This window comes from Anabrus simplex, chromosome 2 (assembly GCF_040414725.1).
Source record: "Anabrus simplex isolate iqAnaSimp1 chromosome 2, ASM4041472v1, whole genome shotgun sequence".
NCBI lineage: Eukaryota > Metazoa > Arthropoda > Insecta > Orthoptera > Tettigoniidae > Anabrus > Anabrus simplex.
Window position 1 is genome coordinate 72780073 of NC_090266.1, and position 22315 is coordinate 72802387.

The 22315-nt window shown below is 38.8% G+C and overlaps 1 protein-coding gene across 1 annotated transcript in view; it reads left to right on the plus strand.

Moving 5' to 3' along the window:
* Ae2 (Anion exchanger 2) overlaps nt 1-22315 on the plus strand; it is a 237331-nt gene that overhangs the window by 65454 nt on the left and 149562 nt on the right. Inside the window, exon 8 of the mRNA XM_067139840.2 lies at nt 17342-17467. Within this exon, the coding sequence (XP_066995941.2) occupies nt 17342-17467 (126 nt within the window). The remainder of the gene's footprint in view (nt 1-17341; nt 17468-22315) is intronic.

Here is a 22315-nt window from a genome sequence, read left to right on the forward strand (position 1 = left end):
GGAATACATTCTCTCCGTCTCTCAGTAATAGGCATACTGTATAACGTGGAAAAAAAGGTCCCAAATTCTGCAAACCAACATCCATAGAAGGCACTATCATGCAAGTCAATATTATATGTGTGCCAAAGTCACAAGAAAAGTCATTTTATGCAATAATAAACATCTAAACGTTCGCTATTAAATCCAAAATCTTCAAATTATGCATTATGCATGAATTTTTTTTCTTAAAAGGCAAAAACTTGCGAACATGCAGGGGAAAAAAATGGTTATTTGGAATTGTTAAGCCATGAAACAAATATTTGTGAAGTTTGAGAATTGTAACCAGCTTATTTAAAAACATGCATTTGCTTGGATATCTGGGATCTAGTTGTTATAACAACACAATTCAACCAAAAAGATTTAAAGTTTACATTTCTCTGGCAGAGGGGATAAGTTACTTACAGGGGAATTATATACCACTACCCTGCCTGAAATAAACACTAATAATTGAGCCCTACGGTTCTTCTCCCCATCACCATTTCTTTCTGATTTTGCACCTTGGGAAAAAGCAAACATTTTGTGGAATGATGAGGTGAGGGCATATCAGAAATTGCTCCAAACAAGGACTGATGCTGAAAGGGGATTGTACATAAATGAAAGAAACAGAGAGAAACAAATAACTGTTGTATCCAAGAAGAAGTCACTGGAAGATTTTGGTAATAACCTGGAAAAGCTAGGTCGAGCAAAAGGGAAACTTTTCTGTACAGAAATAAAGAATCTTAGGAAGGGAGGTAAAAAGAAATTGATTGGGGTGTACAATATCATCAGAACTCAAAATAGATCCCAGGGAATCACTGGACAAGTGGAAGGAATATTTTGAAAATCTTCTCAATCTTTCTGTTGATGTCGTAAACATCCGAGCTCATAGGGAGGAGAAAATTGATGTTAATGAAATTAATCTTGAGGAAGTGGAAAGGATGGTAAAAAAAAATTCATTGTCATAAAACCGTAGGAATAGATGAAATTAGACCTGAAGCGGTGAAATATAGTGGGAAAGCAGGAATGAAATGGCTTCATAGTATAATAAGATTAGCGTGGAATGTTAGTAAGTTACCTTTTGATTGAACGAAAGCAGTAATTGCACCTATCTATAAACAAGGGAACAGGAAGGATTGCAACAACTATCGAGGTATTTCACTGATCATTGTACCAGGCAAAGTGTTAACTGGCATTTCAGAAGAGAGGGTGCAGTCAGTGGTTGAGAGTAAGTTAGATGAAAACCGGTGTGGTTTCAGACCACATATTAGCTGTCAGGAGCAGATTTTCAGTATGTGCCAGGTAATCGAAAAATGCTACGAGAGGAATAGACAGTTATGTTTATGTTTTGTAGATATAGAGAAGGCATGTGACTGAGTACCAAGAAAAATGGTGTTAGCCATACTGGGGTTCAATGGGATTGAATGTAGATTATTAAAAGCAATCAAAGGTATTTATGTTGGCAATTGCACTACAGTAAGTATTGATAGTAAAATCAGTTTTGGTTCAAGGTACTTACAGATGTTAGACAAGGCTGCAATCTTTCACTTTTGTTCTTCATAGTTCACACAGATCATCTACTGAAAGTTATTAAGTGGCAGGAAGGATTCAGTCAGGTGGAAATGTAATAAGCAGTTTGGCCTATGCTGATGACTTGGTCTTAAATGGCACATTGTGCTAAAAGCCTACAATCTAATATGTTGGAACGTGAAAATATCTGCAGTTTGACAAATCTGAAAATTCAAAGACTAAAGTGATGTAGGAAAGAAATATAAGAGAACTTGAATGTGAGATTGGAAATACAAACCTGGAACACGTATGTCATTTCAAGTATTTAGGATGTGTGTTCTCCCAGGATGGTAGTTTAGTAAGGGAGATTGAATCAAACTATAAAATAGAAAAAGGTGTTCTCTCAGAGACCGCAAGATAGCTCTACAACACTGCAACAAAGCACAGTCATCATAGGAGCACTTAAAGTACAAGATATTGTTATGTCGAGTAAGACTCAAAATGTTTATGTTGAGCCCCACTCGACATTGGAGCGCAAAGCTAATATTTTTATGTTGAGCCCCACTCGACATAGGAGTGCAAAAGGTGAATGGTTTAAAGATAAGAGGCATGGAACTAAACAAGGCCACAGAGCAAGTTACAAGTAGAGGATTGTGGAGGTGTTTCAGTAAATTCACCTAGGCTTGTAGACTGAATGCTTAAAGGTCGATGATGAATATGTATGTATGCATGTATCTCAGAATAATTTTGTTCTCTACATGTAATAATGTGGGAATAACCATTCTTAAATATGTTCTATTGAATAGTTTAATTCCTCTTATTGGCAGTTCCCTAACCTATGAATCTGAGGTGGTTTTTTAAATCTTCTTTCTTTGGGAGTAACTTAGAAAAAGTCTCATTTGTTTCCTTCAGATGCACTTTCTACATATTTATCATTGTTATATCAATCTTGTGACAGGTACTGTAATTTTGTGTGCGTGTGGTAACAAAAGAGCATGGATATTAAAATACCGAATGAGTCGTATCACAATTGGAATGTAATCCCAGTCAATCGTATGAGAGATGTAAGCTGACTGGTTTGCCTAGAACTTCCATGTTTTACTCTCTTTTCCTTATTTCTTGTCAATGATGTTGATGAAATTGAAGTTTTTTACAGCTGATAGTCACAGGTCCTCTTGTACTGATAAGGAGAACAAGAATAATTTTTAATTTTTATATTTTAGGGGAATTTTATAGTAATGTGATTTTCTGAAGTTTAAAAACATTTTTGTGATTTTTTGATGCTTATACAAGGGATGATCAAAAACTAAGGTTACAAGGTTGATATTCCCGGAGTTTTGTCTGTTATAGAGAAATTAGTAGTGTGCGGTAATTCTAATACATGCTATTGGCAACCGTACAGAGTTTCAGCCACCCGCCACCTACAGAGCTAGTTTCAGGTAAATACAAATGGCGACTCATTTGGAAAACTTGTTTCACGAAGAAATCCACCCAGTTATTCGATTTCTGTAGGCGAAACATGTAACCACGGCTGAAATTCACCAGCAGCCAGTAGAGGTTTGCGGAGAGACCGTAATGTATCGTCAGCATGTTGCAGAATGGTGTCGGGAGTTTGTGGCCAATAGTGAAAATGTTACTGATGAGGATTGCAGTGGCCGGCATCAACAGATCAAGAGATTTGAACACAGCTTGTGTGGAGGAGCTGATTCAGGACAACAGGAGGATCATGTTACAGCATATGAAGAGGAGATGAAACACTTCACGACAGCGTGGCAAGGACAGGATTTTTACCAGGAGGGAATATTGAAATTTATCCCACGAAGTGACAACTGTCTAAACCTATATGGAGACTATGTCGAAAAGTAATCTAATGTATGTCAGTTGTCTGTGTTGGTTGTATGAAGTGTACATGTTTCACTGCAGGCTTTGTCACCTTACTTTTTGATCAACCTTCGTATATCATTCTGCTCATAGTTTTGCTATCATTATTTGTACAATTGTGTGTGAATTCTTCTTATGGCAGTCCTTATCAATGGAGGACGAGGAAGGGAACGGGCAAGTTGAGACTGGTGAAGACTGTAAACATGTAATTGCATTCCTCACTGTCTCCAGTAGGCTGTATGTTACTCTTGATGCATGGTCTACTACTCAGTCAGTGGCATGAATTCATTTGGAATGCATTTCTAATATAATCATGTGAGTTTATCTTACATTTCCCAGCTTCGGCTTGTTTTAATTTTCATTTCTGCATCTTTCCGTTATGTTCACTGCACAGTGCAAAGCAATACCAGAGGCAATACAGTGCAAGCATTGGACTATTTCTGTGCACCCTCTCTTCTGCATGTGATTGTGGATAGAGAAGTCTCTAAAAACAAATTTTAAAATAATTTTCTGACTGCATTTAAAGAAAATACATATAAAATGACTTATTAGTTAGATCATGTTGATCAGGATAGGCAGCATGCTAAAAGTGTTGACTGTAATGAATTCGGGAAGAGAAAGGGCTCAACTCCCACCATTGACCACTCGGTTCTCTGTGGTTCACCATTTCATCCTCCTCGTAGACCACGGCCGTAATTTCCTGGTTCCTATATACACAGCCTCATGTTGCCAGAGCAGGGAGGTTGCCTGGGGACTGGCTGATCTACCCCAGTTATGACCCATATTTAAAAGGTTTCAGCTCCAAGGCACCACCTGTTGAAGAATTTAGGCAATTGATCCATGGTGTGGTTTAAAATGGGAGGGTAAATGATGATACAACAAATGGAATATCATAGTTCAGTATGGAATTTCTCTACAAACTTTATAAGATTCAAGAAAAATGTTTACAGGTAAGTGTTGAAGGTAACACAACATATGCATAGAGTTCTCTTTTAGCAATGTCGTTTCCCATAAGTTGACCAGATTTTCAACATCGAACACGTGGAACGTTTGTCGTGTACCTGTCTTGGAAAGCGTTACTGTGTGGACTGCTGTAGCAGTCATGTTGGTGCCATGTCTTGTACTCGGTGGACTGCTGTAGCAGTCGGGAGGGAGCCGTGCCTCGTACTCGGTGGACTGCTGTAGCAGTTCAGAGGGAGCTGTGCCATATAGTTGATGGACTGCCATGCCTCATACTCTGTGGACTGCTGTAGTAGTTGTGTTGGAGCCATGCCTCGTACTCTGTGGACTGTTGTAGCAGTCATGATGGAACAGTGCCTCATAGCTGGTCGACTGGTGTAGAAGTTGTGTGTATTTTGGCTGTTTTACATTTCGCTATGATAGATTGCTGGAGAAGTTCGCCCTTGAAGGTTTCTCATGGCTGTCTTGGGAGTCTATAGTTATGGCTATGGTCAACAGATGACAGGAGTAACCAGTTCAAAGATGAAAGGAATGTGTCTGCTATGCTAGGCCTACTCACTTCATGTCTCGTTGCTGCTGTATGTTCAAACGCTCGTGCTTATAGACTTTGCTCTCAATTGCTCTGAAATTTTGAAAGGCCGCACTTCCCTTGAGTCTGACAGCAGGATCTCATCTTCCTGATGAGTGGAGTACGTTCAGAACTTGTATTGTCTGCAAAGCGCAGAAGAGGAACCAGACGAAAATGTGTTGTAAGGAATACAACAAACTGCAGGAAAACTGCTTCCAAACTTATCACACGCAGAACTTCTAAAAAAAAAAAAAAAAAAAAAAAAAAGTTACCTTATGACATGCAAATTAATGCAGGTAAACAATTTGTAATTTGAAATTAATGTTTATGTTAAATTATAATATGTAATTAACAAAATTGAAATAAGAAAACAAAACAATTTTTTAAATCTGCCAGAACTTTAAAAATCATTTTTAAATGATGTATGCCAATTAATGTAGGTAAACAAATTGTAATTTTAAGTTAATGTTCATATAATTACCATAATAAAATTGAAATAAAGGGAATTAAAGATAAAATTTGCAGTAACAAACAAAACAAGCTTTTACTCGAATAGTGCCTTGTCCAAAGCCGCGGATATAAATGGAGGATGGGAAGCTTTCACTAAATAAAATGTGCTATAAATATGATCATAAGCATTTGACTTAATATGCATTAAAATAAAAATAAAATACTTTTAAACTTTGCATGTCCTCTCTTAACGTTGTGAGCCAACTGCGGACACGAGAGTGGAGCGAGACGAGTATCCCGTACAGCATCCGCTGCTCGCATTCAGATGGTCATGCTTTCTTACTCGCTACGCTGGAATGAAAGGGGTAATGGCCTTCACCTGCCAAGGTGACTGTTGCCCGGCAGATCAACAGTGGGCATTGGAGTGCCAGCTGTATTGGTTGACTTTCTCGACCTGGTCTGCTGTCTCTCGTATCAGAGAGTTCCTCAGTTGACTCACAAAGCTGACTTATGCGTGTTTGAGTACTCGGTCAAAGCTTAAAATCCTTGGATGAGCAAGGAATTCAACCTGGGGTATCCAGGTTAAAAGACAGGTACGTTAACCTTACACTATATGACAGACAGTAGTATATTTGTAACTGAAAAAGAACCAACTTTAATAAAGTAGAATGACATGTTTCATTCATGGAAGAACATCATCAGATTGTATCAAATCATACTTTTTTCATTTTAAAATTATGAATCAATTAAAAGTATTAAGAATTGTAAAACCATTTATGTTGAAACCTGTGCCCACTCATCTAATAATTGTTGAAGTGTTATAACATATATTAATGAAGTGCTCCTCATGTGGTTCTGGTGCAATGCCAGTGACAGTGTACTGCACAACATCGCACTCCTAGGTGGACCAGTGAGGAGAGGAGAAACTCCTTGGCAACTTGGCTGAACACCAAACTGAATGTGGGAATAAACATGCCTAAGAATACTGTGTATATTAGAGTGTCAGGGCTCGTTGGATTCACCCAGGCAGAGATGGGTTTGATTCCCCATCAGAAAGACAAAAAATTTAGAAACAAGATTTCCATATCTGGAGATGCATGTGGCCCTGAGGTTCACTCACCCTATACCAAAATGAGTACCAGGTTGATTCCTGGGGGCAAAAGCAGCCAGGCAAATTGCTAACTACTCTATCCCACTTCTTGCCGAGGTTACGGGTCATGGAAGCCTTTATTTCTACTCCTCCAAAGGCTTCCATGGCCTGTGTGGAGATAGTTTTACATTTTTCTGTATTAGTCTGTCACTTGCTTTTTTACAAGTTGCTTTATGTCGCACGGACACAGATAGGTCTTATGGCGACAATGGGTCAGGAAAGGGCTGAGAGTGGGAAGAAAACAGCCATGGCCTTAATTAAGGTACAGCCCCAGCATTTGCCCGGTGTGAAAACAGGAAACTACAGGAAACCATCTGGGGTTCGAACCCACTGTCTCCAAAACACAGGATACTGGCCGCACTTAAGCGACTGCAGCTACTGAGCTTGGTTGACACTTGCTGCAGATGGATATCAAGAAATTGCAAAAAGGACTGGAGGATTCAATTTACTGTGGCAGGTGGCCTCTAGAGAAGCCTTGTGCAGGTCTTTTGAGCTGACGCTTATAGGCGAGCCGCAGGTCAGTGAAGATGAGGCCCTACCTATAATGAATTCTAATGATGAAGACGGCACACACACCTAGACCCCGAGCCAGAACCAGTTAAGGGTAAAATCCTCAACCCGGCCGGAAATCAAACCCAGGACCCATTGAACCAAAGGCCAGCACACTAACCATTTAGCCATGGAGCTGGATGTGGATTCAGTAAAGCACTGGATATAAAAGAACCAGTAGGATTTCTATCCAGACTCCCTGCTATTTCTCTCATCCTAGCAATTCTCAAACATGACCCAGTCGGTGGATAGATATTTTATTGTTCAGTAACGTTGTGAAACAGTCTGCTCATGACAAGATCTGCGAGAATAATGTGTATCACCTCATGAGAAGTTTCCAAGTGTTACAAAATTTGAGATGAAATAAATAAAAGGAACAAGCAAGCAATAAATCAAGGCATATGTATAAAGATTAAAACATCAAAAGAAACACACATTAGCATTTGTCTGGTATTCCTCATCCTGTATTCATCTTTATCCCTTCAGTTTTCTTTTCCTGTCTTTCTTTGGCATTCTTCTATACTTCATCCAGACTGAAGATCTGTTAAGATGAAACCTGCCCTCCTGATGAAGATGGGAAGCAGAATTTTGCTCAGTGGGGGCTACAAAGAAATGGATGTAGAAGAACTGGGATTGATGGGGAGAAAGCCAGGCTATTTGAAGATGTGGAGACCTTTTCAGTTTTCGTGTATGTATGTGCAGTAGCAGCAATTGGGAATTAGAAGTGGGGTGGGGGAGGCAAAATAATGTACAGACAACAGAAAGTACCCAGGTTTGAGGGACATAGCAATATATACATCAAAATTTTAAAACAAAAAAGCTACAAAATGGTAAGGTTTCTGATACTCTCTGAGCGAATTTCAACTGAGAGGTCAAGGTTTACAATTTACCAATGAAAGTGATGTAATAATAATTTTTTGAGATTTTGATTCACCAAAGGAACAATATTACACCTGTATTACAATTAAATAGAAGTACGGCATGATTATACAATTAAAAATCCTTTAATATTTGACTACGCACTAACAAACAAACAGACTTGAAAGAAACTGCCAGACTGACGAAGGAGTGCGGCAAGCAGGTAAATCACGCCTCGGTATCGATGACCTTGGCAAAAAATATACCCCTGCTATAGTTCCTCACACCACTTGCTGTGGCGCTATACAAATCGGTTAGCCAAGACGAACAACATTTTGTGCGTATTTCTGCAAATAATTTTGTTAATAATTAAAGAAAATAAAGGAAAGAACTTACTAATAAGACAACAGGGCTTGTAAAATTGCTTCTTTTTTTATTTTTTATTCCTATGGTTCCTAGTTTCACCTGGCTAAATTGGAATAAAAAAATAAAGTTTTCTCCACAAAGTGGAGGGGTGACAAACCCACCCCTCTCCCCCCTAATTGCCACTACTGTGTATGTGTCTCCTCCTCCTCATATTGACTTGGCATTGTGTTTATTCTATTGTGTGTTCCTTTTCATGTTGCAATCTTTCTACATAAAATTTAAGTTTATTTCACTGTGGTGCTGTAAGGAAGTAGTTATGAAAATACTGCTTGTGATAAGACAAACTAATGGAGACACTTCACAGTAGTTCTGAAGCATATTTCAGTTTTGAACTGCTCAATATTCAGTCATATAAGCTGAGAAGACAGATGAAATACAAAAAGTTTCTACATAGAAATTCAGCCAAAACAGATTAGGATGTTTTTGTGGGGACCGAAAAAATGTCATAAAGAGGGAACATGCTAAAAAGTTAAAAACAGTTTTGCTCTTAAATTTAAGGTTAGGTATGAACATAAAAATAATTATGATGAAAACAAAGAAACAAGTGTTTACAATTATAATTAATGAAATAAATAAATAAATACAGAAATAATACATTTTAAGAACACCAACATAGTCAAAATCAAGCAAAAACATAATTAAAGTATGAAGGCTTTCACGGCCGGTGTCAATACAATAAAAATCTTCCGGGCTGTCATGCCAATCGGAGGTCGTGCACTCCGAGATCCAATCAGAAGACAGACTTCTCGGAGCGACCCAGTCAGAATCCATGCCCGGCGCGAACCAATCACAGGTCGTGTGCTCAGATAGCCAACCAAACGTCAAGCTGCTCGGCGCGACCCAATCGGAGGTCATGCTTTCAGATAGTCAATCAGATGTCGGATTGCACAGCGCGAACCAATTGGAGGCCACACACTTACATATAAATACAGCTGCTTCCCAAACAACTTTCGCAGTCGCCAGCGGGATACAGGAGAGCGTATCTACACGACACCACAGAAGATGACTACCGCAGCAGTAGTCGAAACGTCTGGGAGAAGCGAGAGGAGTGGACCACGGCATAACAGCCCGGAAGATTTTTATTATATATAAGCAAAAACATACATAGAAACACGAATTATACAGGGTCTTTTTTTATAAACCCTGATTGTCCAGCAGCGTTCCTACACTCCAAGACATAAGAAGCTGTAGAGGAGGCATGTACATAGTTCTTGACATTACTAGGAGCGAGCATGTGTTCGACCTAGCATCAATAGCCAGTCTGAATCTCAGCTGGTGAGGCAGTTATCATTGTAAGAACGTATTTTTGTATGTAAAAGTTATTTTAAGTACAAGTCGGCTCGACGGGTACGCGATACATTTGCTCAGCAATTTCCTTGTGAAGTGCCGCCTTCACGAGCACAGATTCATGTAATTGTCAATAAATATGATACTACTGGTTCAGTGCTCAATAAAAAACACATGCGCACATGAACAGTTTTAATAGAGGAAAAGCTAGATGACATTAGTGCGAATCTTGAACGGTCATCGAACAAATCCCTCACAAAATTAGCACAATGCGAAGGGGTTTCGGTTTTTTCTGCACACAGAGCTACAAAGTTGTTACACATCAAACTGTACAGGTTTACACTGGCCCACTGCTTAAAACCTGCTGATCCAGCCACAAGAGTGAGATATTGTGAGTGGTATCTTGTATCATTGAATGATCGTTTATTCGACCCACAGCTTGTGTTCTTTTTGGATGAGGCCTGGTTTCATCTTAATGGTCGTGTGAACAGTCATAACTCTCGCTATTGGTGATTGGTGTGCATAAAATCCTAATGGTGTGTATGAAGTCCCTCATTATGAAGGATGACACTTCCAGCATCTTTTATAAGGTAAGATTTCATATAAGATTGTATACACACTTAAAGCGTAAGTTGGGCTAAGGCAACTGCTGTAGCGCAGAGTACAAACACAGTGCGCTCTGTCCGGGTTTATAGGAGAGACCCTGTACACGTTGCTTACAATTATGTTTAAAGTCGTCATAGGAATGTCCAACATCTGGGTGATTTGCACACATTTCATGTATGGATTAGCATCCACTTTCTCAATAAAATTTAATTTTTCATCATTTATAAACTGTCCAGCTTTCTTCTTCTGCATAAGTGAATGTCCTGCAAACCACTATGCATAAGAACAGTACTCTAGGCCTAATTTATTTACCCTGTTACACAATTCACTTACGAACGTAAAATTAAGCACCAATACATAAGAGACAAGCTACTGTAGCGATACAAACAACCATAGCAAAGAAGTGAAGTTTCCACAGTGTGTAGGGTTATTTAGGTCTTCTTCCAAGTTGAACATGTTGTTATTTTCTGTACACTTTGTACAGTTTGCCGTCTGCTGCTTGGGAGACTGATTACCTCGGATCGAGTTGGGGTGTTTCAGTCGCCTTGACTAAGAATACTGCAATGTACTTGAAACGTTGGCAAACTATAGGAAGTGTACAAGAAACAACAATGCGGTTCACAACCCCGAAGAAGAACTAAATAAACTATAGCAAAGACTGGCTTAGGACTCATGCCTCCTACAGCTGTAGGCAGACGCACACAGCAACTGCACTCCGGGGCCATGAAATAAAGTTCTCTACTAAATCCTTAACCAGGCCAGTTGTTGCTGGCCCTTCATATGCACAACATGGCAGGGTCTGCTAATTTAAATTTCTTATGGTGGGAGTTATGAATGTACTAAAGAGTGACGTAAATGTGCTATCCAGGTTTTTTAGTATGTATTTAATGGAACATGGCCTGGGGCTTTGGAACAATGACATAATAACCAGGGAAACCTGCTAGAGACGGATGTCTTAACCAGTTTCGACTGTATGTTGCTCTATGAACTGGAAAAGAATTTACTTTTCATTTATCATATATTGTTAGCTTTGTATATAATGTAAAGTTGGAGATATTACATGAGAAGTTTGAATTGAAATAGCATTTTATGTTTTAAAGAAATCTTTTTCTATTTATGCATGTTACCGTGGTTTGGTGGATTAGCAGAGGTGAAAGAAGGTGCCGGGGTGAACAGGTCTAACTACACAATCAAAGTTAATTTAAAACTCTAACAAAGGTTATATTTTTCTCTCTTTTAAAAGAAACAACAAGTAACAAGGTGCCAGTAACAACAATTTAAGCCTAGGAAAGACAAGATTGGCGGTATAAACAGAACTTGGGCTTCAAGCCCTCACCTTACATTTCCTGAGCTCTCAGCTCACACAACACATATTTACCAAAGGGCAGAAAACCCCTACCACATGGAGCACTTGCTCCCAATTTTTAACCTCAAGCCTCCCAGAGGACTTCTTACAACACTAGAAAAGTGCTGACCCGCTCTCAGTTTTCTGAGCCTATTAAAGGCAATACCAGGCTTTCCACTAAATTGCCATCAAGGCACAACTTACACAAAATGAAACGGGGGTATCTTGTACCCAGCCTACTGGGCCTTAGTAGTAAAATAACAGGTTAAGTTAATGGCCCAAAATGCAAAATGAATGGAGGTGTGAATTTGTACTACTACATGAAACTTCTTAAAACCTAAGAGGCACTAGGCCGATGAAACAGGGGCTATTCCCAAACAATGGAGGTGACTCGTATACTGAATAAATTTAACGCATTAAGGAAGAGTAGAAAATCGGTTACGAAAACGTAGTCACGTCAAATCAAAATGAAGGAGAGCTCGAGAGGGTAAAGCACTCTCTATCCCCGATTTACAGTTAAAGATATATGAAGTTTTTACATCAAACGGCAAAAAAATTACATGTCGGAAAGATATTTTACATTGTAAAGGGATTCGGACCTTTCCCGAGGGTTAAACTGCTGAGCTAGCAAGAAATAAAGATGTTAAACGGCCATTATCTTATTGAAGAGCTGCTGCCTGATGAAAGAGGCACTTCCCGCCTCCTGCTACATGTCCATACACTAGGTTAGAAGATGATGAAGTGGCCGAGAGACAAGAAAATCAGCAGTTTTTATACCCTCAGGGAAAATTCCAGACCTTTCATGAATAAAACAGCCACACCCACTCAATTTTATTGGTCAGTGTAGACAGTACACTCAAAATCAAAGAAGAAATACATGATTGGTTAAAAATTAATTACAGAAATTCTGGATTGGCTCAATTCAAAACTGGCGGAAAGAAAAGATTAATATTGCCAACCCACAAATGAATGAACGAAATTTAGTAAAGAGAAAACTTATGAATACAAAATTTCTTCAAAAAAGTTCCTTCACTTCGCACCAGGGTGCATGATCATAGTTTTTTAGTAGAGACATCTATAAGAGAATGTCCACACTTCTTGATCAATGGAAAACAAAGTTGAAATCCACACAGTATTGATAACTTCATAATCACAAAATTTATGGTAGTGACATCTTCTGAGAAACTTATGAGTTGATTCAGTTTTTAAAGTTCAGAGTTTCTCCTGTAGAGGAGGATTTATTGGCGCAAGATTTAAAACTGCGGCGTAGGGGTGTACCGCTCCGTACAATGCATGATAATATTTACAATATTTGTACTCTGCTATTGTCGTACTTCTATGTAAAGTGATGTATACAATTCAAATGCTGTCTGCCCAGTATCTCCAACAGGTTCTTTCCTCATGTTATTTTAATTTCCTTATGTTAGAAATGTATCTATTGTAATTTAGACAAATCACATTCAAATTTTCTTGGTAAAACTACAGTGATTTATTAATGGAATATTTAGAAGAAGAGGCATTTCACTCTAGAAAGGCTAAATAAATGAGATACTGAGTAAGGTAAGATCTTAGAATCTACATTTCCTGTCTAGTGATATGGTATGACTTCTTTTGCTTGACATTTCTGATTATTTATTAGAGGGTTTTAAACTGCTTTACTATTATCATAAAAGTAATCCACAAGCCTATAGGGTGAGATAACATGGTAGTAATATTCACATCTCAAACTCCCATCCTCAGTACTGACATTGAAGGATCAATTTTAATCTGCTGTAAATGTTACTATCATGTCATTCATTGGTTAAATAACATGTATGTAGTCTCATCTAGAGTATTAAAACTGTATAAAGTTGTCATAAAAATCAAATTGATTTCCGGTACTGGTATACACTGACTGACAGAGCAAATGCAACACCAAGAAGGAGTGGTCAGAACTTTATGCCAATTGCAGGGTAGACTGACGTCACTGAGGTATGCTCATGATGTGAAATGCGCCGCTGTGCTGCGCACGCAGCGAACGATAAATGGGACACGGCGTTGGCGAATGGCTCACTTCGTACCGTGATTTCTCAGCCGACAGTCATTGTAGAACGTGTTGTCGTGTGCCACAGGACACGTGTATAGCTAAGAATGCCACGCCGCCATCAACGGAGGCATTTCCAGCAGACAGACGACTTTACGAGGGGTATGGTGATCGGGCTGAGAAGGGCAGGTTGGTCGCTTCGTCAAATCGCAGCCGATACCCATAGGGATGTGTCCACAGTGCAGCGCCTGTGGCGAAGATGGTTGGCGCAGGGACATGTGGCACGTGCGAGGGGTCCAGGCGCAGCCCGAGTGACGTCAGCACGCGAGGATCGGCGCATCCACCGCCAAGCGGTGGCAGCCCCGCACGCCACGTCAACCGCCATTCTTCAGCTTGTGCAAGACACCCTGGCTGTTCCAATATCGACCAGAACAATTTCCCGTCGATTGGTTGAAGGAGGCCTGCACTCCCGGCGTCCGCTCAGAAGACTACCATTGACTCCACAGCATAGACGTGCACGCCTGGCATGGTGCCGGGCTAGAGCGACTTGGATGAGGGAATGGGGGAACGTCGTGTTCTCCGATGAGTCACGCTTCTGTTCTGTCAGTGATAGTCACCGCAGACGAGTGTGGCGTCGGCGTGGAGAAAGGTCAAATCCGGCAGTAACTGTGGAGCGCCCTACCGCTAGACAACGCGGCATCATGGTTTGGGGCGCTATTGCGTATGATTCCACGTCACCTCTAGTGCGTATTCAAGGCACGTTAAATGCCCACCGCTACGTGCAGCATGTGCTGCGGCCGGTGGCACTCCCGTACCTTCAGGGGCTGCCCAATGCTCTGTTTCAGCAGGATAATGCCCGCCCACACACTGCTCGCATCTCCCAACAGGCTCTACAAGGTGTACAGATGCTTCCGTGGCCAGCGTACTCTCCGGATCTCTCACCAATCGAACACGTGTGGGATCTCATTGGACGCCGTTTGCAAACTCTGCCCCAGCCTCGTACGGACGACCAACTGTGGCAAATGGTTGACAGAGAATGGAGAACCATCCCTCAGGACACCATCCGCACTCTTATTGACTCTGTACCTCGAAGTGTTTCTGCGTGCATCGCCGCTCGCGGTGGTCCTACATCCTACTGAGTCGATGCCGTGCGCATTGTGTAACCTGCATATCGGTTTGAAATAAACATCAATTATTCTTCCATGCCGACTCTGTTTTTTCCCCAACTTTCATCCCTTTCGAACCACTCCTCCTTGGTGTTGCATTGGCTCTGTCAGTCAGTATATATTTGTTTTTTGTTTTTAGATCTATAAGTCAATTCTTCTACTGATGTTAATATTTTTAAAATTATGATTAACATTTTAAAAATATCCTTAGAATTTACCCAGATGAATTATAGTTTGAATTTTCTCTTTCTAAGGATCTTTTAGCCACTGCATTAATAAGAAGAGAAAAAAGGAATATGAAGAAAATGAGCTACGTTAAGTTAAGGAAGAATCGATTAAAGGAGGCATAGGAAGAAAAAACATCCAAGTTCCTGTCAGACGATAAAGAGTTAAGGAGGGTTGGTATGCGAATAAATAAAGTTCTTTGAACAAGAGAGAGGGCGGAATACGGAATGTGAAGGGGTGGATTAATCCTGGTTTTGTGAGTTGGAACATGTAGGGAAAAGAAGGATGCAGGTTCTAGAAAATGAAATCAAATGTTAACAGCGTTATACAGGAATGTAAGGTCGGCTACTTTCCTGCGACTAGAAAATGGGTGAAGGTTTAACTTATCCAGTATGTGATTACTGCTCAAGTTTCGACAATCAGATACTCTGGCTCTAACAATGGCACAGAAAAATGACTGCACACGGTCATTGTAATTCAGATTAGTGGGTGAAGAGGTAGACCAAATAGGAGACACGAATTCAATAATCGGTAGGATGCAAGATACATAGTAGGCTCTGAGGGCATGGATATCGTTGATACATATAAAGACAACCGGCCATATAGCATTGTAGTAGGTAAAGGATTTAAGCAGATGATTCAGCAAATTAGCCTGTATATACTGTTCCTACTCGTAAGCAATGTCAAGAGACTCCTCCCAGAACCGTATGAAGTAGACATAAGAGTAAAATGCAGATAACATAGCTGTTATGGCATATCTGTGGACATCAGCATCAACCGACCATTCACTTTGCATACCAGGACTATGAACTTCAGCATATATGCATTGAAGTGGTACCAGTTGAAGAAGCGAGACACACAGGTGAAGATATTGCAAATTTCTTGATGAAAACATAAGAAACTTGAGCTTTAATGGATAAAATGTTAGCTGTGATCCATGAAAACAGTTGTAATGTAGTAAGTACCTTGTCTTGGGAAAACTTTCTCTATTCGACATTTGTAGCTCATGCACTACAATTTGTTCTGAAAAAGGGACTTTTCAGTTTAGAAAAAGTTGAGAATCTCATTGTGTTATGTAGAAAATTAGTAGGAATTTACAAACATACCTCAAAATACACACAAAAATTCTCAATGCTACAAACAAAAATCCTTTTCTACCACAACACTGCCTGATTCAAGATGAATCTACTCGATGGAATTCAACTCTTCATATGCTAAAAGGACTTCAAGAACAGAAGAGAGCAACTGTATTTGCTTCTGCTGGTCTTGCCCTTCCAGTAAATCTTACAGTATCACAATAGGAACATACTGATTTACTGATCAATACATTAAAAATTTGATCAAGCAACACTCGCCCTAAGTTCTTCTACAGTTACAGTGTCTGAGACAATCCCCATTATTAACAGAAGCCATCTCAGAATAGATCAGAAATTGTGATGGTAAGACAGTTATTGCCTAATGCAATTCATTTGTGGTACGAAGACATTGAAGAGAATGAAACATGATTCATCATAATACTGTTAGACTCCCTCTTAAAAGTATGAGTTTTTCACAGTTTGAGTGCTCTCACTGCTGCTACAGACAAACTGCTTCAATATGATAAGTAACAGGAGGCTCCTGAATCTATAACTGAAGTGGTAAGCTTTAACTCCATTTTAATATTCTGTGTTTTCAGATCTTTATCAAAATTATACACTGTTTGCTAAAAGTAGTATAGTGAAGATATAAAAAAATATTTCATATGATGCATTCTTTGCAGCATTATACAAAAACATGGCACAATAATTCATTTTCAGTTAATACTTCTGAGGATGAAATCACCACATATCCAAAAGAAGATCTGTTATTCCCCCCTTTCAAACGTTTATAGTTTCTGGAAAACAAATACAAATTTTAAAAAAAAAAAATTTTTTTTTTGCTTTTACTTTTTAAACATTTGGTTTGTGGAAAAAATTTAACTACCTACTAACTAGAAATGCATACCATAATATATTATAATTTAATTTAGAATTATACAGATATTGAAGTGTTAATATAAACAAGTATATTTAATAAAAGGTACATTTAGAAATTTGTATTTTACTGTTTTATTTCAAGAATGTAAGTATTGGAGTATCGAGACAAGAAATGTATATTGGTTATTATGTATCAACAAAAACTCTAAAGTAAATGAAATAAATAACACAGATGAAAGAGATTTACTATGTAAAGTTACTGCTCTTCTGATTGGAAACTGTGTTGATCGTTTCCTGTTCTTTCTTCTAATACAGTGATTTATTCACGACAGTAATACCAATCTGTGATACTGGATTTTTTTGTGCAGAATCTGAATGAAGACAGGGCGAGGGGAAGGTCGTTCCCAACGATTTCAAGTATGGAAAATGTCCCAGCTTCCAAATTAAACGCTCTTAACAAATCTGAAGAGACTCAAAAGACTGACCAGCATATGGTAAATATTGCACATTTCTGTCTATCACTATTCTGCAGTTGTGGGCTTTATTATAAACCATATATAAAGTGCTTTGACTGAAAGTTGTGGGCTTGTGAATATAAACCATATATAAAGTGCTTTGACTGAAATAGGTTCTTCCTGATCATTGTACAGAAAGGAATTTCTGGTATAAATACAATGTAAGAAATTTAATTAATTTGTGGCTAGCTTGGAAGATATTTGAACTATACAGTATTTAACAAACCATGATGTTGTTTGGGTTACCAGTCCATAGACTGGCTTGATGCAGTTCTCAGTGCCACCCTGTCCTATGCTAACCTTTTCATTTCTTCTTAATTACTGCATCTACACTTATTCTAATGTATTTGTCATATTCATGCCTTGGTCTACCCCTACCATTCTTACCATCTATACTGAATGTCTCAACATGTGTCCTATTATAATGTCAAATTTTACATTTTAAATATTTTAAGACTTTCCTCAAGATATTTAAAGTACATACTTATCCTGCATTTTGAAGAAAGAAGATCCCTTACATACAGATTTTATCTCAAACATGAACATTGACTTGTTGAGTGTTTTGGCTCAACATGAAGGAACATCATCATCATCATCATCATCATCATCATCATCATCATCATCATCATCATCATCATCATCATCATCATCATCATCATCATCATCACAAGTGTTTTTATTTCATTTATGCCAATTTTTGTATCCTTTTTTTTAACTGAAGATTAGGACATTAGGACCGAAACATGTACCTTTTTAAATAATGTAACTAGATTTTAAGCTGGAGTATGTTTTATAATTACATAGACTAGCAGTAAAAAGCAAATAGGCATTGGAATGTGGGATTCCTCCTTCAACCTAACCTTACTTAAGTACAAGGGAGTTACTAAACTCTCCAACACTTAAGCATAAACAAAGAATTGTAACCGAGAAAAAAAAAATCGTTGAAATTACTAGGTAGCATCATTTGAACACTCAACAAAAAAGTTGCTATCACATATTGCACAGCAGGTAGATGTTTTCTAAACCTCAGTCCATAGGCTACTAAACTTTTACATTTGAAACCTTACAGAGTGACTCTCATCCATGAATTGGTCTTGTAATCCCTCTCCATAAAGCTGTTAAAACAGCTGCCAAAGCTTTCGGTACAAGTGAAAGGAATGTGCGTAATATTGCTAGGCAATGTGAAAAGGCCACAGAAGATGAAAGTATGGTTTTTACCTCAGGTAAAAGTTGTCCCCGTCAGAAGAAGACAGAGCTTGAAGAATTTTATGAGTGTTGTGCGAAGAACCTTTCAGGAATTTCATGAAGTTTGCAAGGAAATCCCCACTTTACGTAAACTTCATAACGCTGTCAAAAGCAAACAACATTTACAGGAGGGAAACATTCACTCTGGAGACTCTGAAAAAGTATGGGGTTAAAATTTAAAACTTCCTAAGTTTGAAACATATGTGATGTACCCACTCGGCCCACAGATGTGTGACAAAATTATGACGTGGCAGGTCACCTTAATATTAATATAAATAAATGATATCTCATTGTTTCTCCATAAACAATATCCTATGGGCACCAGCCTTCAAGCTTATGGCTTGAAAATGATAGTTGAAAATTAATAATGAAAACAATAAAACGTAATGAGACTCTAAAAACTCCCAGGGGTGAGGTAACGGAACACAACCCATTAAGTACACTAACTTGGAAGTTAAGGATCATTCATAATAATTTCAGAAAATACAAATTAAAACAGCTATTTATTAGGATGAAAAACGTGACATAACGGCGTATTAACGTAATCTGAACTTAAGGAAGCAAAAGAAAAATTGAATGAAATAAACTCTAAGAACATGAATTGTAACGCGTAGACTTGCAGTAATTTATGCCATTGGCTCACCATTTGTAGACTCTTATCTGGATACGATCTATGTAGTAGCTGATGGTTGTAGTTGGTACACTAGTTGTACCATGACTTTCCTGCCTTTAGCACTTCCTACTGTACTCCTTACATAAAGTCGTAATGACTCCTAATTTTAATAGCAAAACCACCATGGGTTACGTTCATGGAGAGAATACACTTGTATTCTTCCGTATTACAGAAATGTAGCATAACTAAATTCATAACAAAATCTCTCCTGCCCTATACCAGTCAAAATCGGTCTCCCGTTGACTTTACCTCTCGTCATTGAGATAACAGGTCCCAATGAGAGTAACTTTTGAGTAGTATACTACTCAGATGCGAAGTGAACTAAGTTCAGATCTTCTCCGATGTGCAGACATAGAATCGTTGTAAGAGTGTCCTTCCAAGTGTGTCTGAGTCTGAGTCTCTCCAGTCCTTGTCGTTGAAGTCTATAGCCTACAAAATCTCCCTCCATCAACCATATCACATGGTCCAGTAAGATTTGAGGTCTTATCCCTTCTTCTATTTATTGCTGTGAATCCATCATGTTGTTTCATTACGTCCATTCACTTTGGTTGAACTTTCCCGCGGAAACAAAGCGTCAGGTAGCGAACTTCGAAAAATTGGCGTTTACCAGGTTTCAACTGTCTCCTCAGAGTTTGGAAGGGGTACAGTCTCTCGTAAGCTTGATGACGTACATTTCCTGGTAATGGGCTGAAATTAGCCTGCTGACTCCAGTCACTATGGCTATTGGAAAATTTACTGCAAGCTATTAATACGAATGATGTTGAAATACTTTACACAATAAGTTGTTCGTTCAGAATACGTTATAGCCGCGATACAAAGAAATGAAATGATGATGTGAAATGGATGATTAAAACCCTATTATATATATACATAATAATTTAAAAATGACCTATCAGTGATTAAATATATACATCTTATCAATTAATTATACAGTTCAATAATTTAATCCATGTTGTGATGTTCCAAACATCACACATATACTGATGGGGCATAGTGGTAATATTGCACTATGCACAGCATTTCTGCATACACTGATACGCAATGAAAATGGACCAAAAAAGCTCGTCACATATGCAGATGAGACATGGATTCATAGCTCTTATATGGTAAAGAAGCAACATAAAGATGTTCCAGGGGTTATGTTGTACCAATGTGCACGACAGAGAGCTAATGTGGTTCATGCGGGGTGTGAAACTGTGTTAATTCAAGGTACAGAGTTGATTTATGACACAAAGCCGCAATCACAGGATTATCATGATAATTTTTTTTTTTTTGCTAGTGGTTTAACGTCGCACTAACACATCAAAGATTTTCAGCGAAGCATGGACGGGAAAGGGCTAGGATTAGGAAGGTAGCAGCCATGGCCTTAATTGAGATACAGCCCCAGTATTTGCCTGGTATGGGACCGGGAAACCAAGGAGAACCATCTACAGGGCTTCTGGCAGAATGCAAGCTCATAGCTGTGCGACCCCAACTGCATGGCCAACTCGCATGGTACCATGATGAAGTGAAGAATACAGACTGACTCATCCACAATGTTCTGCCTGGCTGCATTGTAGTCCTTGTCAATGTTCGTACCATTCAGGAAAATTAACCTCCCGCACGTGTTGCTTGCAGTGACATTTTAGCATCAAAGTTGAAGGACAACAAAATTACTGACTGAGAACAAGAGCTAGTTGGTGGGACTTGTAAAAGTAAATAAACTGAAACCTGTGTACATGGTAGACAGGAGTTTGAAAAACATTGGGTTAACTGTTCTGAGATAACCTCCCCATTGCTGTGACCTAACTCCACTCAAACTCATTTGCAATGTATTAAAAAAAAAAAAAAAAAAGCTGCAAACAATGTCTCCAGTCTTTCACTGTCAGCTTTGAAAGAGCTAACAGACCATTGAATGCAAGGAGTGACCAAAGAAGAATGGATGAAGTTGAAGATATCGACAAAGAATACTGGCGCCATGATTAGGGCTTGTTATCTACTTGAACTTCAAGTGAATGTTGAAATGACTTCCTAAACCCAAGCCTTAGTTAATTATGAATACACGCACTGGCACAAGTATCACACAAGTATGACTAGATAGGATTTCACATGTATTAAGTTTGTGTGGCTGCTGTCCGTGGTGTTTCAAGTTCCTTACATGAAGCAACAGTAATAAAGGAGCCAAGACAGTAAAGACATGTTTGACCCACCTGAAAGGGCACGATTTTCTACCAGGATGGTAAAAATATTAGAAATGACTCTAACTTCTAATAATAATATTATTGGTTTTTTACTTTCAGAGGGTTGAAGTGCTGGCCTTCTGAGCACAACTTGGCAGGTTCGAGCCTAGCTCAGCCCAGTGGTACGGTATCTGAAGGTGCTCAAATACATCATCCTCATGTCAATAGATTTACTGGCACATAAAAAATTCTGCAGGACAAAATTCTGGCATTTCATTATCTCTGGCAACCATAAAAAGTGGGACATAAAAACAATAAAATTATTATAGACATGATATGGGCTTTTGGGCTTATGCCACATCAAGAAAAGGTGAAACCTCATTATTGTAGAAGACTTCCTCAGGAACAGTCAAAATTTTCTTCTGAAGATGTGGAGCAAAGTTCTCTGCAAAATGTAAAGAGTTTCAGCGTGTTTTCTTGATGTGGCATAAGCCCAAACGCCCATATCATGTCCACAAGTACGGGCTGTGAAAACATCAATGTTAACAATAAAATTATTATTTATTACTTTCCACTAACTACTGTTTATGGTTTTTGGAGATACAGAGAAGCCAAACATTTGTCCTGCATGAGTTCTTTTACATGCCTGTAAATCTACCAACATGAGACTGACGTATTTGAGCACCTTCAAATACCACCAGACTGAGCCAGGATAGAACCTGTCAAGTTGGGCCCAAAAGGCCAGTGCTC